This window comes from Engystomops pustulosus, chromosome 6 (genome assembly GCF_040894005.1).
Source record: "Engystomops pustulosus chromosome 6, aEngPut4.maternal, whole genome shotgun sequence".
NCBI lineage: Eukaryota > Metazoa > Chordata > Amphibia > Anura > Leptodactylidae > Engystomops > Engystomops pustulosus.
The window spans coordinates 16534288-16547683 of record NC_092416.1 but is presented as its reverse complement, the minus strand read 5'-3'; the positions used below and the strand labels follow the sequence as shown (position 1 = coordinate 16547683).

The 13396-nt window shown below is 47.6% G+C and overlaps 1 protein-coding gene across 1 annotated transcript; it reads left to right on the top strand.

Annotated features, from left to right (window-relative positions):
- The first annotated feature begins 1192 nt into the window (after window positions 1-1192).
- LOC140065515 (uncharacterized) lies at window positions 1193-12076 on the top strand. The gene is made up of 4 exons (XM_072113110.1): window positions 1193-1327; window positions 3743-3862; window positions 8608-8967; window positions 11921-12076. The coding sequence occupies exons 1-4, from the start codon at window positions 1282-1284 to the stop codon at window positions 12043-12045; spliced, it is 651 nt and encodes a 216-aa protein (XP_071969211.1). The 5' UTR covers window positions 1193-1281; the 3' UTR covers window positions 12046-12076.
- The last annotated feature ends 1320 nt before the right edge of the window (window positions 12077-13396 follow it).

Here is a 13396-nt window from a genome sequence, read left to right as displayed (position 1 = left end):
TCTCAGTGGTCCGGACTTCCACCAATCATGTGGATAGGGGATGGCCTTTAAATTTGAGCCAAGCTCTTTAATGATTGTGGTAAAATTGACCGGATCTACACTCTAAGTTGCTAAGTTCTCCAAGTTGCTGCCCCAAAACTTACTCTGAGACCTGGAATATATAGGCATCGGCAATGGAAATCCCTTGGTAACCCTAAGGAAGTCGCAGAATTTGGAGCCTAGGGGTGAGAAAGAAAGCCTCCTTCCATCTTTTTAACTACTTAGAAGCTGCAGTCGTATACGTTGTCACTGTTGACCATGGAATGTAAAGTGTTACACTCACAAAAGTCGATTGTGCCCCGGATAGCTGCAGGAGAAGTCTAGAAGAACCCAAAGTGAACTGTGGGGATGTGAAGGTGACAAATATCAGCTTCTTCTCTCTGTCCTACCCCTTGGATGCTGTGGTCACTGTTGACCACGATACGATGACCATGTTACACTGATCGGAGTTACACGAATTGGAATACCCCATGGAGAGCCAAGGGGACAGATATCAGCTTCCTATCTCTGCTTTACCCCTGGGATGCTGTGGTCACTGTTCACCAAGGCACATAAATTGTTACAATGACAGGAGTTGCAGCCACCCTAAGAGAATCGAGCAGAACCCTAGAAATAGCCCCGAGGGCTGCAAAGGTCACTGATTTCAGCATCTCAGGGGTTACTAATAAGAGTTTTGGCTGCTTAGGGCAGAAGGAACCTAGAATTTGGGTTCTCCATGAAGTGTCTCAGACCCGGGCTGGCATCTGGCTCCACGAAACACTTTTGTTAAGTGTCAAGTTCTGCTTTGTAGCAGGTGACTGCTCCCCTAAGGCCGCCCCCATCTTGCTGCCTGAGGCAAGAGGCTCCACTCACCTCATGGCTAGTGAAGATGTGTACAGAATCCAGGAGTCTTATCTGCGAATGCCAGTGGCTGCAGAGACAGAGCGAGTGTTTACTCTCAGGAGTCAGAAATACAATGTCAACAGCTTCTGGACATTAATAGGAGAATAAATCATTCAAATCGAGCAACCGGGATCTCCAGACACAACACGGCTGCATTTTCGGCAGGAGAACGAGTCTTGTGTTCATAAGGAGATGGCACAGGGTCAACTTATTTTGGCATAACCCCATAACCCTTCCCTCTCCTCACCCAGTCCTTACACAATAGTCCTACTGCTGACGACACTCAGATCCGGCACCCTGACCCCTCGCTGGGACGTGTCTCCTCTATAACCCGGATTACACAGAGAGACCACGTCCACCATGAAGGAGCTGCTCCTCTGCCTCTGCGCTGCTCTGACACCTGCAGGTAAGTTACCAGACAATAGATAACTATCACTACTGCAGCCGCTGCTCTGCATTTGGGTGGAAGTTTTTGAACAATGACAGGAAGAAAGAATATGATCATCTCTTGGGTCGTCATCATTAAATGTTGGTCATCACCGGGGAATTTCTTCCAGGAATACAAAGATATTTTAGATTAATTAAGGCAATTATCCCCTAATGAGTGTAATTCAGCGTCTACTGACAGCACCAGGAGTATCCTGCAGAGCAGGAGGAGCTGCGCAGATTGTACATAGTGTCCTATCTGCAGGCAGCATGTTATAGAGCAGGAGGAGCTGAGCAGATTATACATAACACTCTATATGCAGGCAGCATGTTATAGAGCAGGAGGAGCTGCGCAGATTGCACATAGTATCCTATCAATGCCACATTTCTCTCGAGTCTCTGTAATAAAAGTGGCGCACGGTCTAAATTGGCACCGGAGCACCCCTTTAGGTGCAGAATTATGGATCTGCCCGCTCCTCCTCAAATTGTGCCCCCCCCTGATAATGTTGTCTCCCTCATATTTTGCACCTCCAGCAGCTCCCCCTTCATATTATGCCCACACTTGATAAATCTGTGCCATTTTGTACCATCTGCTCAGCTCCAGCTGCTCTGGAAGACGCTCCTGGTGAAGTTGATGTGCTCTCATAACAGCTCTCCTACCCCCACCTCATTTTTGTTTTCTCAACAGATTGGCCCCCAAGCAACTCTCCCTCATATTATGTGCCCCCAGCAGCTTCCTTTTATATTGTGTGCCCCCTAGCAGCTATGCCTAACATTATTTCCCCTAGCATCTTCCCCTCATTTTATATTATACCAGAAGCCCCCGTAATATAATGCACCCCCAGAATCCCCCCTCATATTATACTCCCACAAGCAGATTCCCTCATATTAACATTCAGCAGCTTCCCCTCATATTATGCCCCCTAGCACTTCTCCCTAATATTATGCTCCCCCAGCAACAACTCTTCAACTTATGTCCCCAGCAGCTTCCCCTCATATTATGCCTCCCCACTGGTCCGCCATGTATTATACCTCCACCGGCATCTACCTCTCATATTATGCCCCCACAGGCATCTCTCTCATAATAACCCCTCAAAAGCTTCCCCTCATATTATGCCTCACTGGCAGTTCCCCCTAATATTATTCACCTCAGCAGCTCTCCATAATCTTGTGGCCCCAAGATTTATTATATCAAGAAAAAGCTCCCCCTTATATTATTCCACCCAGAAGCTCCCCTTCATTTTATGTGTCTCCAGCAGCTTCCCCTCATATTATGTGCCCCCAGCAGCTCCCCTTCATTTTATGTGTCCCCCAGCAGCTTCCCCTCATATTATTCCCCTCATATTATGTGCCCCCAGCAGCTTCCCCTCATATTATGTGCCCCCAGCAGCTTCCCCTCATATTATGTGCCCCCAGCAGCTTCCCCTTATAATTATGTGCCCCCAGCAGCTCCCCTTCATTTTATGTGTCCCCCAGCAGCTCCCCTTCATTTTATGTGTCTCCAGCAGCTTCCCCTCATATTATGTGCCCCCAGCAGCTCCCCTTCATTTTATGTGTCCCCCAGCAGCTTCCCCTCATATTATTCCCCTCATATTATGTGCCCCCAGCAGCTTCCCCTCATATTATGTGCCCCCAGCAGCTTCCCCTCATATTATGTGCCCCCAGCAGCTTCCCCTTATAATTATGTGCCCCCAGCAGCTCCCCTTCATTTTATGTGTCCCCCAGCAGCTCCCCTTCATTTTATGTGTCCCCCAGCAGCTTCCCCTCATATTATGTGCCCCCAGCAGCTTCCCCTTATAATTATGTGCCTCCAGCAGCTTCTCCTTATAATTATGTGCCTCCAGCAGCTCTCCCTCATCTTTTTCCCCTAACAGCTACCCAACATATTTTGTCTCTAGAAGTTCACCCTTATAATTATTTCCACTAGCAGCTTTCCCTTATATTGTGGACCCTGAACATTTCCACCTAATATTATTTTCTACCAACAGCCCCCTATTATTTTGGTCTCTCAACTATTTTTTACCTTATTGCTGCTAATTAAAAAAACAGTAATCCCCAGATACTCACCTATCCCCGCTTCCCCCGCAGCAGCAGCCATCACGCAGAATGACATCACATGATTGTGCCTGCCAGACTCTAGGGAACACAGGAGCAGCAGAGACACCGGGAAAATACACAGAGCTGATGATCTTCTGCATCCTCACTGTATTCACCAGGCAGCATATTATAGAGCAGAAGGAGCAGAGTAGGCTCCCATATTGTTGTATGGGAGAATGTGTAATATAACTTGTCTTTTAATTATTGAAATTTCTAATTGTCCTCTGCCTAGGAGCCGTGTGTAACTGATAGGACCTTCCCCAGGCTAAAGTCTTCTTATTTTGTTGTTTTCATCTAGAACAAAGCGTTAAATGTAACAGCTGCTTGGACAGAACATCTGACCATTGTAATTCTATAGCAGAGGTGACTTGTGTCGGCTTCTCACAGTGCGCAACGGTTGCTGGTTTTATTAAGATTGGTGAGTATTACTGCATTACTGTGTGGTTATGCCCATCAGTCACATCACCTGTGTCACAATCTCAGGGGAAATAGTCCCTTAGGACTAGGTGAACTCCTGGTCTTCGGGAGAGCCAGCCGCAAAGCGGGATGGTCTTGTTGCGGCGGGGAGCACCAGGTTGCTTCACGGGTGCGACGGGGCCCGCGGCGGCAGCCAAGGTAGGGACCCGAAGACCACAGGAAGGCAGGACCTCGGATGGCAGGCAGGACCTCAGATGGCTGTCAGGACCTCGGAAGGCTACTGGATTACCGAACCGCCACAGGATACCATGATCGCCAGAGGATACCAGGACCGCCACAAGATACCAGGACCGCCACAGGATACCAGGACCGCCACAGGACACCAGGACCACCACAGGACACCAGGACCGTCACAGAACACCAGGAACACGGAAACAACACAGAACACAGGAATCACAGAATACACATAGGTGTCTGGAAACGCTCGGGAACACGTAGGGCTTTCTCTTCAGTAACAGGACATAAAGATCCGGCAGGGGATCCTGGGAGTAGCCAAGCTATATAGTAGAGCCAGGAATGCTGGCGCCAATAAGGAGGACACTGGCCTTTTAAATTCTTAGAAAGTAGACACGCGCGCCCTACACAGGAGACAGACCTGCAGCCTGGACGGGACCGCGATGGAGCCATCAGGAGCCGGGACAGGTAAGTACTGACCCGGGGGGAGCGGGGCTGCGGCAGCAGAGCACGGGTGCCCCCGCGATCCGAGACATGGATCGCGGGGTCACCCATGATAGTACCCCCCTTTAGGGCCCCTCTTTTCTTCTTCTTCAGCCCGCTGTTCTTCCTTCTTCGCCTCCTCCAATTCTTCTTGGTGATAAGACACCTTAGGAGGAGAGCAGGCACCGAGAAGATCTGTGAAGCCGCAGGCTGGGTCAGCTCCTGGCACACCGGAACGGCCTCAGGGGAGGCCGGTGGAGACTCTTGAGCGGCCTCAGGGGAGGCTAGTGGAGACTCTGGAGCGGCCTCAGGGGATGCCGGAGCAGCCGTGGAAAGCTGCGGAGTCTGGGGCGCCACTGGAGCAGCACTGGCAAGCTGCGGAGTCTGGGGTGCCACTAGAGCAGCACTGGCAAGCTGCGGAGGCTGCGAAGTCTCTGGAGCAGCACTGGCAAGCTGCGGAGGCTGGGGTGCCACTAGAGCAGCACTGGCAAGCTGTGGAGGCTGCGAAGTCTCTGGAGCAGCACTGGCAAGCTGCGGAGGCTGGGGCGCCACTGGATTAGCACTGGCAAACTGCGGAGGCTGCAAAGTCTCTGGAGCAGCACCGGCAAGCTGCTAATTCTCTGGAGCAGCACTGGCAAGCTGCGGAGTCTCTGGAGCAGCACTGGCAAGCTGCGGAGTCTCTGGAGCAGCACTGGGAAGCTGCGGAGTCTTTGGAGCAGCACTGGGAAGCTGCAGAGTCTCTGGAGCAGGACTGGACACCAGGACCGCCACAGGACACCAGGACCGCCACAGTATACCAGGACTGCCACAGGACACCAGGAACACGGAAACAACACAGAACACGGGAATCACAGAATACACGGAGGTGCCTGGAAACGCTCAGGAACACGGAGGGCTTTCTCTTCAGTAACAGGACACGAAGATCCGGCAGGGGATATAGCAGAGCCAGGAATGCCAGCGCCAATAAGGAGGACGCTGGCCCTTTAAATTCTTAGAGAGTAGGCGCGCACCCTAGCAGTGGGAGCACGCAGCCTAAACAGGAGACAGACCTGCAGCCTGGACGGGACGCGATGGAGCCATCAAGAGCCAGGACAGGTAAGTACCGACCCGGGGGGAGCGGGGCCGCGGCAGCAGAGCACGGGTGCACCCGTGACAGGAACGGACCGGGGACCGTGCGGCAGACCAGGACATGGGTGCCCCCGCAATCCGAGAGATGGATCGCGGGGGTCACCTGTGACAACCTGGTTGCGTCTTAGTCATTTTAAAGGGAGTGATACTGAGGTGCAATAACAAGCAAAACCACTATGCAGTGTATGGCACTGTGCTCAGTAAGGATTGAAGGGACTCATCAATGATCCTACTGTAAATGCTACAGACCCTTTAAATCAGGGGCACTCGACTTTTTTTTTCCAAGGACCACATTATCCTACAGTTGAGCTTCAAAGGGCTGCACTAGTAACCAGCACTCTAGAAGCACTTACCATAAAGCATCACAAAATCCCACCACCGAAATTCTACAATGCAGCATAAAATATCAACCCAGAATCCAAACAAATATTCCCCCAGTCATAGTCATGCAGGCAATTTCAATAGCACAAACCACAGATGAAACATTACTAATATTAATGGAGAACTCAAAGCAGACAATATTAATGGAGACCCCAGAGCAAACAATCTTAATGGAGAACCCAGAGCTGACAATAATAATGGAGAACCCATAGCAAACAATCATAATGGAGAACCCAGAGCAGACAATCATAATGGAGACCCCAGAGCAAACAATCATAATGGAGACCCTAGAGCAGACAATCATAATGGAGACACTAGAGCAAACAATCATAATGGAGGACCAAGAGCAGACAATAATTATGGAGAGCCCAGAGCAGACAATAATAATGGAGAGCCAGGAGCAAACATTAATAATGGAGACCCCAGAGCAGACAATAATAATGGAGAACCCAGAGCAAACAATCAAAATGTCGACCCCAGAGCAGACAATAATAACGGAGAGCCAAGAGCAGACAATAATATTACAGAACCCAGAGCAGACAATAATAATGGAGACCCCAGAGCAGACATTAATAATTGAGAACACAGAGCAGACAATTATAATGAAGAACCAAGAGCAAACAATAATAATGGAGAACCCAGAGAAGACAATAATAATGGATACCCCTGAGCAGACAATAATACTGAAGACCCCAGAGCAAACAACCATAATGGAGAACCCAGAGCAGACAATAATAATAGAGAATCCAGAGCAGACAATAATAATGGAGACCCCAGAGCAAACAGTTATAACGGAGATCCCAGAGCAGATAAAAGTAACAGTTAGACAATGATCAGAGAATCCCCCAGAGTAGACACAAATAATTATGGAAACTCCATAATAACAGAAAAAAGGCCCCAAACTAGACAAAAAAACAAAATAATGGGGGTCATTTACATTAGCGTTTTCCCGACGAGTTACCCGAATATTTCCGTTTTGCGCCGATTTTCCCTGCATTGCCCCGGGGTTTTGGCGCATCGGATTGTGGCGCATCGGCGCCAGCATGCACGCAACGGAAATCGGGGGGGGCGTGGCCGAACGAAAACCCGACGGATTCGGAAAAACCGCTGCAAAAAATTGTGTCGCGAAAATTTCACTCACCTTCATCCAGGACAGGCCGGTGTATTTCGAGGCATTCCAGCGGACTTCAGCGCAGCAGCACCACCTGGTGGACGGCGGAGGAACTACCATCATAAATCCTGGCCGGACCCGAATCCAGCGCAGAGAACGCGCCGCTGGATCGCGAATGGGCCGGGTAAGAAAATCTGCCCCAATATATTCACCAGTCATTGTGCTAATTCTGTTTTGAGCCCACAGACAGACCTGGTAATTTTCCATGTGCTGGTAGTGGAAGACATCAGACTGATAACATTATCTGATATAGATGATCCATCCTGAGGATTAGACATCAATATATACTGTATGTCTCCCTTAAATATTAAAGAGGGGGTGAGATCTAACCAAGAATCATCATATCTAGAAATACATTGAAACTTACCCAATTCTGGAAAATCAGTACCCATCGTAACCACATCCCCAAACTTAAGGCTCTGTGCACACGAACCGATATGTGGCTGAAAAGTTTGTGGATGAATATACGTCCCCATAGACCCCTTTGGGGTCCGGCCATGGTACGGTGAGCTCACACGTGGGTCACCGAGAAGAGCATGCATATATTTTCGTACAGCTGGGCTGCTTTTGTCAGTATGGAGATGTAGTGCTCACCCCTCCAGCCGCACATATGCTACACCTTGGTCCCATCTCGGGTGTTGCTTACATTGTGTGCATGAGGCCTTTGTTGTCAGGAGTAACATTTCGCATCTTATGGGCTTTAATGGGAAATTCAATTACGGGGCACATTTATCGTACACTGGCACATAGTGAGCCATTGTATGATGGTGCCCCCATCGGATCGGGAGGCTCTAAACTCCTGCTAAATCCCATTGTGCAGCTGGTGGGGCATTTCTACACCAAGTCTGACATAGTGTAGAATTGTACCCTAACCCATGGTTATAGGCAGTACCCAGGCATGGGGGCAGGAGTACCTCCCACCAACCCACTCTGCTGTCAACCGTGCCCCCCTTTACACCCCTCAATGCCTACTTGTCATAGAGGTAACGGAATAGGCACAATTTCTGACGGTGCATATTTCAGGGCTTTTACGCCAGATTTCTGGTGTATAAGACCTGTAATATGTGGTCCTACATACTTAATTAAGATTTTTATTTCTGATAAAATGATGTCTTGCTGTCCAGCAATCGGTTGTGATATTTGGAAAAAAAACAGGAAGTTGGTTAAATTCCCTGCAGCGCCTCCGCAGGTGAAATGAAGCATTACATGGTGCTACTTTTCCTCTCTATGGGTCACTGAAGGAACCAGTGGGAGCGGGAACCCTTGGAGCAGTCCATTTTATTGATACTTTTCTAACAATTAGGGATCAGACAGCAGAATAACATTCTTGGTGTCTTATATTATTGCAGGTGATGTGAAGACCCCTTTTATCTACAATGGTTGCCCCTTTGACGTACCCAATAAATCCTGGCTCTTCATCTCTGCCAAGGGCTTTTATATGCAGTCCTATGTAACTTACTGCAGCTGGGAGAAATGTAACATGAACTACTGGAAAAGTCATACCCATTTAGTTGTATATCCCAATGTTGCAAAAAAAGTGTCGGTGGACCCTTTCCTAGTTCCTCAAGATGCTGAAACCAGTAATGGCCTCTCCTGCGATTCTTGCTATGAGGAGGGGACGGTGGAGGGATGTACGTCCAGCCAGAGAATAGACTGTAGAGGAGATCAGACAATATGTGTGGATTACAGAGGCGTCGTGAAGAACCCAGGTACAGTATATAGTATATACAGTGTATAGTGATTATAGAGAGTATATACAGGGCCATGTTTACACAAGCCCTGAATGAGACGCAATAAATCTGGAACATAAAGATGCACCATTGAGTAGTCCAGATATATCTATCTATGTGTCTATCTATCTATCTATATGTCTCTCCAGGACCGATTCTAGCATATTTGCTGCCTGAGGAGAATATTAAAATGCTGCCCCCCCACCACTCCTATTCCAGTGCCCGCACCCAGTAAATGCTGAAAACTTTACTAACAATTGACAATTAACATCCCCACAGACAGGATAACTGACACTGTATACAGACCCCCCTTCCATTTCCAATGCATACAGTATCTGGCGCCATATAAATGTATACAGACCCCCCCCCCAGTATATATAGACTCTGGCCCCATATAAATATATACCGTATATACTCAAGTATAAGCCGACCCGAGTATAAGCCGAAATGCATCGGTCACAGACCCCCCCAGTATATAGCCAACCAGACCCCTAAAGTATACAGCCAGCCCAGCTTGCCCCCAGCAGTATACAGCCAGCACAGCATGCCCCCAGTAGTATACAGCTTGCCCCCAGTAGTATACAGCAGCCCCCAGTAGTATATAGCCTGCCACCAGTAGTATACATCCTGCCCCCAGTAGTATACAGCCTGCCCCCAGCATTAAAAAAAAAATAAACTTATATACTCACCCTCCGGTGGCCCCGATGTGCAGTGCTGCTCCCACGATGTCCGCGCGGCTCGTCTTCAGGCTTCCACGCCAGTCTTCTTTCTTCTGCTGGGCGCCGCCACCGCTCTCCCCCAGCCGGCAGGCGCCTAGTATGAGACGCCGCTGCTGACGTCATACCAGTATCCGTCCAGGGGAAAACCCCAGCAGAAGAAGGAAGATGGGTGCGGAAGCCTGAGGACGAGCCACGCGGACATTGGGGGAGCAACGCTGCACATCGGGGCCACCGGAGGGTGAGTATATAAGTTTATTATTTTTAAAGTATTTTTAAGTATTTTTTACTCTTTATAGCTGGATATTGACTCGTGTATAAGCCGAGGGGACATTTTTCAGCACATATTTTGTGCTTAAAAACTCGGCTTGTATATATACATATACACTCACCGGCCACTTTATTAGGTACACATGTCCAACTGCTCGTTAACACTTAATTTCTAATCAGCCAATCACATGGTGGCAACTCAGTGCATTTAGGCATGTAGACATGGTCAAGACAATCTCCTGCAGTTCTCCCGAGCATCAGTATGGGGAAGAAAGGTGATTTGTGGCCTTTGAACGTGGCATGGTTGTTGGTGCCAGAAGGGCTGGTCTGAGTATTTCAGAAACTGTTGATCTACTGGGATTTTCACGCACAGCCATCTCTAGGGTTTACAGAGAATGGTCCGAAAAAGAAAAAACATCCAGTGAGTGGCAGTTCTGTGGGCGGAAATGCCTTGTTGATGCCAGAGGTCAGAGGAGAATGGGCAGACTGGTTCGAGCTGATAGAAAGGCAACAGTGACTCAAATCGCCACCCGTTACAACCAAGGTAGGCAGAAGAGCATCTCTGAATGCACAGTACGTCCAACTTTGAGGCAGATGGGCTACAGCAGCAGAAGACCACACCGGGTGCCACTCCTTTCGGCTAAGAACAGGAAACTGAGGCTACAATTTGCACAAGCTCATCGAAATTGGACAGTAGAAGATTGGAAAAATGTTGCCTGGTCTGATGAGTCTCGATTTCTGCTGTGACATTCGGATGGTAGGGTCAGAATTTGGCATCAGCAACATGAAAGCATGGATCCATCCTGCCTTCTATCAACGGTTCAGGCTGGTGGTGGTGGTGTCATGGTGTGGGGAATATTTTCTTGGCACTCTTTGGGCCCCTTGGTACAACGCCACAGCCTACCTGAGTATTGTTGCTGACCATGTCCATCCCTTTATGACCACAATGTACCCTGTAACATCTGATGGCTACTTTCAGCAGGATAATGCGCCATGTCATAAAGCTGGAATCATCTCAGACTGGTTTCTTGAACATGACAATGAGGTCACTGGACACAAATGGCCTCCACAGTCACCAGATCTCAATCCAATAGAGCATCTTTGGGATGTGGTGGAACGGGAGATTCGCATCATGGATGTGCAGGCGACAAATCTGCGGCAACTGTGTGATACCATCATGTCAATATGGACCAAAATCTCTGAGGAGCTTCCAGCACCTTGTTGAATCTATGCCACGAAGAATTGAGGCAGTTCTGAAGGCAAAAGGGGGTCCAACCCGTCACTAGGATGGTGTACCTAATAAAGTGGCCGGTGAGTGTATATATATATATATATATATATATACAGCCCCCCCCCCCCCCAGTATAAACAGGATCCAGACCCATATAAATGTATATAGACAACCCTAGTGTAAAAAGGCCTTATATATATGCCACGCGGCTTCCGTCTTCTAGAGGCATGACGTGATCACCCGCCGCCTGTGTCACTGCATAGAACAGAGCGACGCCAGCAGCCGGAAAGGCACTCCGTCGCTCCACATATAAATCACACCTGTGTCTTAAAGAGACAGGTGCAATTTATTTATCTGGTTCGCAGTTCGGGCGTCAACAGGTGTCCGAATCCTCCACCTCCTGCTGGTCTCCACTTCCTGCTCCTCCTCTCACACTGCAGGAAGTAGCTGAAGTGGCCAGTAGAGCAGCCAGTGATTAGCTACATGCGCTATCTCCATGACAACAAATAGCAACAGTATAAAATGACACAAACCATTCTACTGCTGTCCAATTCCTTTAATCCACCAATGATTGTTGGGCCAAATATACAGCAAAAAAATATCTTCATGTATAAACAGAACGTGTTCGATTTTCAAAGAATTTTGTTGTGTTAGTTGTTGTTTTTCATGAATATTTTGCTGTATACATTTATTTGTCTGTTGTTTCCCTTCACAGATAGAACCATAAAGAGCATTTCCCTTAAAGGCTGCGCCAATCCTTTAGCGTACAGAAAAATTTCACTTTTTTATTGCCTTGTAGAAGTCCAAAGAATTTTATTTTCCAAAGAAAATGCAACTTAACTTTTTTCTTCTGTTTTTTGTGCTTTTTGTGAAAGAAGTGAAAAAATTCACATTTAAAATGTAAAAATCTATGAAAAATAAAGTTATGGGAATCATTAAACTGTCACAAAATGTGCTGCCTGGATCCGAAAATTAGGTTTTGTATATTTTGTTATGAAAATTTGATGATGTTAACTTTGATTTTTACTGACCTTAAAGGGAACCTCTCACCAAATTGTCATATATACAGCTAGTGGCAGGTTCCTATAGAGCCCTATTAACTGACTGACCCCCTTCTTTTACCTAACAATTGTTTCCCTCACAACAACTTTATCTTAAATTACCTGGTATCAGAGGGGGACGTGTCCTGCTCGGCCAGCCACTCCTATCTACTCCTCCCCATGCCTTATGCCTCCTTAATATTCAGCAGTTCATGATGTGTCACCAGGGTGACATCATCTCAGGTCCTTTACCCTACTAGCATTAGCAAACTGTACCCCATGTATGTATCTGATCACATGAAGTCACAGCAGCCTCTATGGACTTCTACTCCTCCCCATCCTCCATGGAGGCTGCTTTGATTTCATGTGATCAGATACATACATGCATGAGGTACAGCTCGCTAATGTTAAGAGGCTAAAGGACCTGAGATTATGTCACTCTGGTCACGTGACATGAATGTAACACAAGGCACTGTGTAAAAAATAATGACACAAAATAAATTCTATATTGAGCTTTGTATGTCTGTAGTTATATAATATCCATCCCTTAGTACTAGGAGGAAGGGCAATGATTTAAAGAGACAAAGTTCTGTCAGTCAGAATAAGGTGGTGAGGTTTACTGGCAGCATCCGAGAGGAGAAGAGTCAAAACCACGAGACATGAGTCAGAAAAGCTATCAGAAAAATGGCTCTAATGAGATGCATCACTGGTAGCTAATTTTTGGATGATATGGGGAGGACTTGTTACCCTTAATCAGTAGCATTGTTAGTTAGGGTGGTGAAATTCTGGTAACAGACAAAATGACAGAAATGATAATGAGATGACTCCATTGACACTGCCCTCTATTTAAAATTAGTTGACTCCGACAACCCAGCCCTATATGGTTAATGAGATGACTCTACTGACCCTGACCTCTATCGGTAATGAGATGATTCTACTGACCCTGACCTCTATGGGTAATGAGATGACTCTGCTGATCCTGACCTCTATCGGTAATGAGATGACTCTGCTGATCCTGACCTCTATCGGTAATGAGATGATTCTACTGACCCTGACCTGTATTGATAATGATATGACTCTGCTGATCCTGCCCTCTATTGGTAATGAGATGACTGTATTGACCCTGACCTCTATTGGTAATGAGATGACTC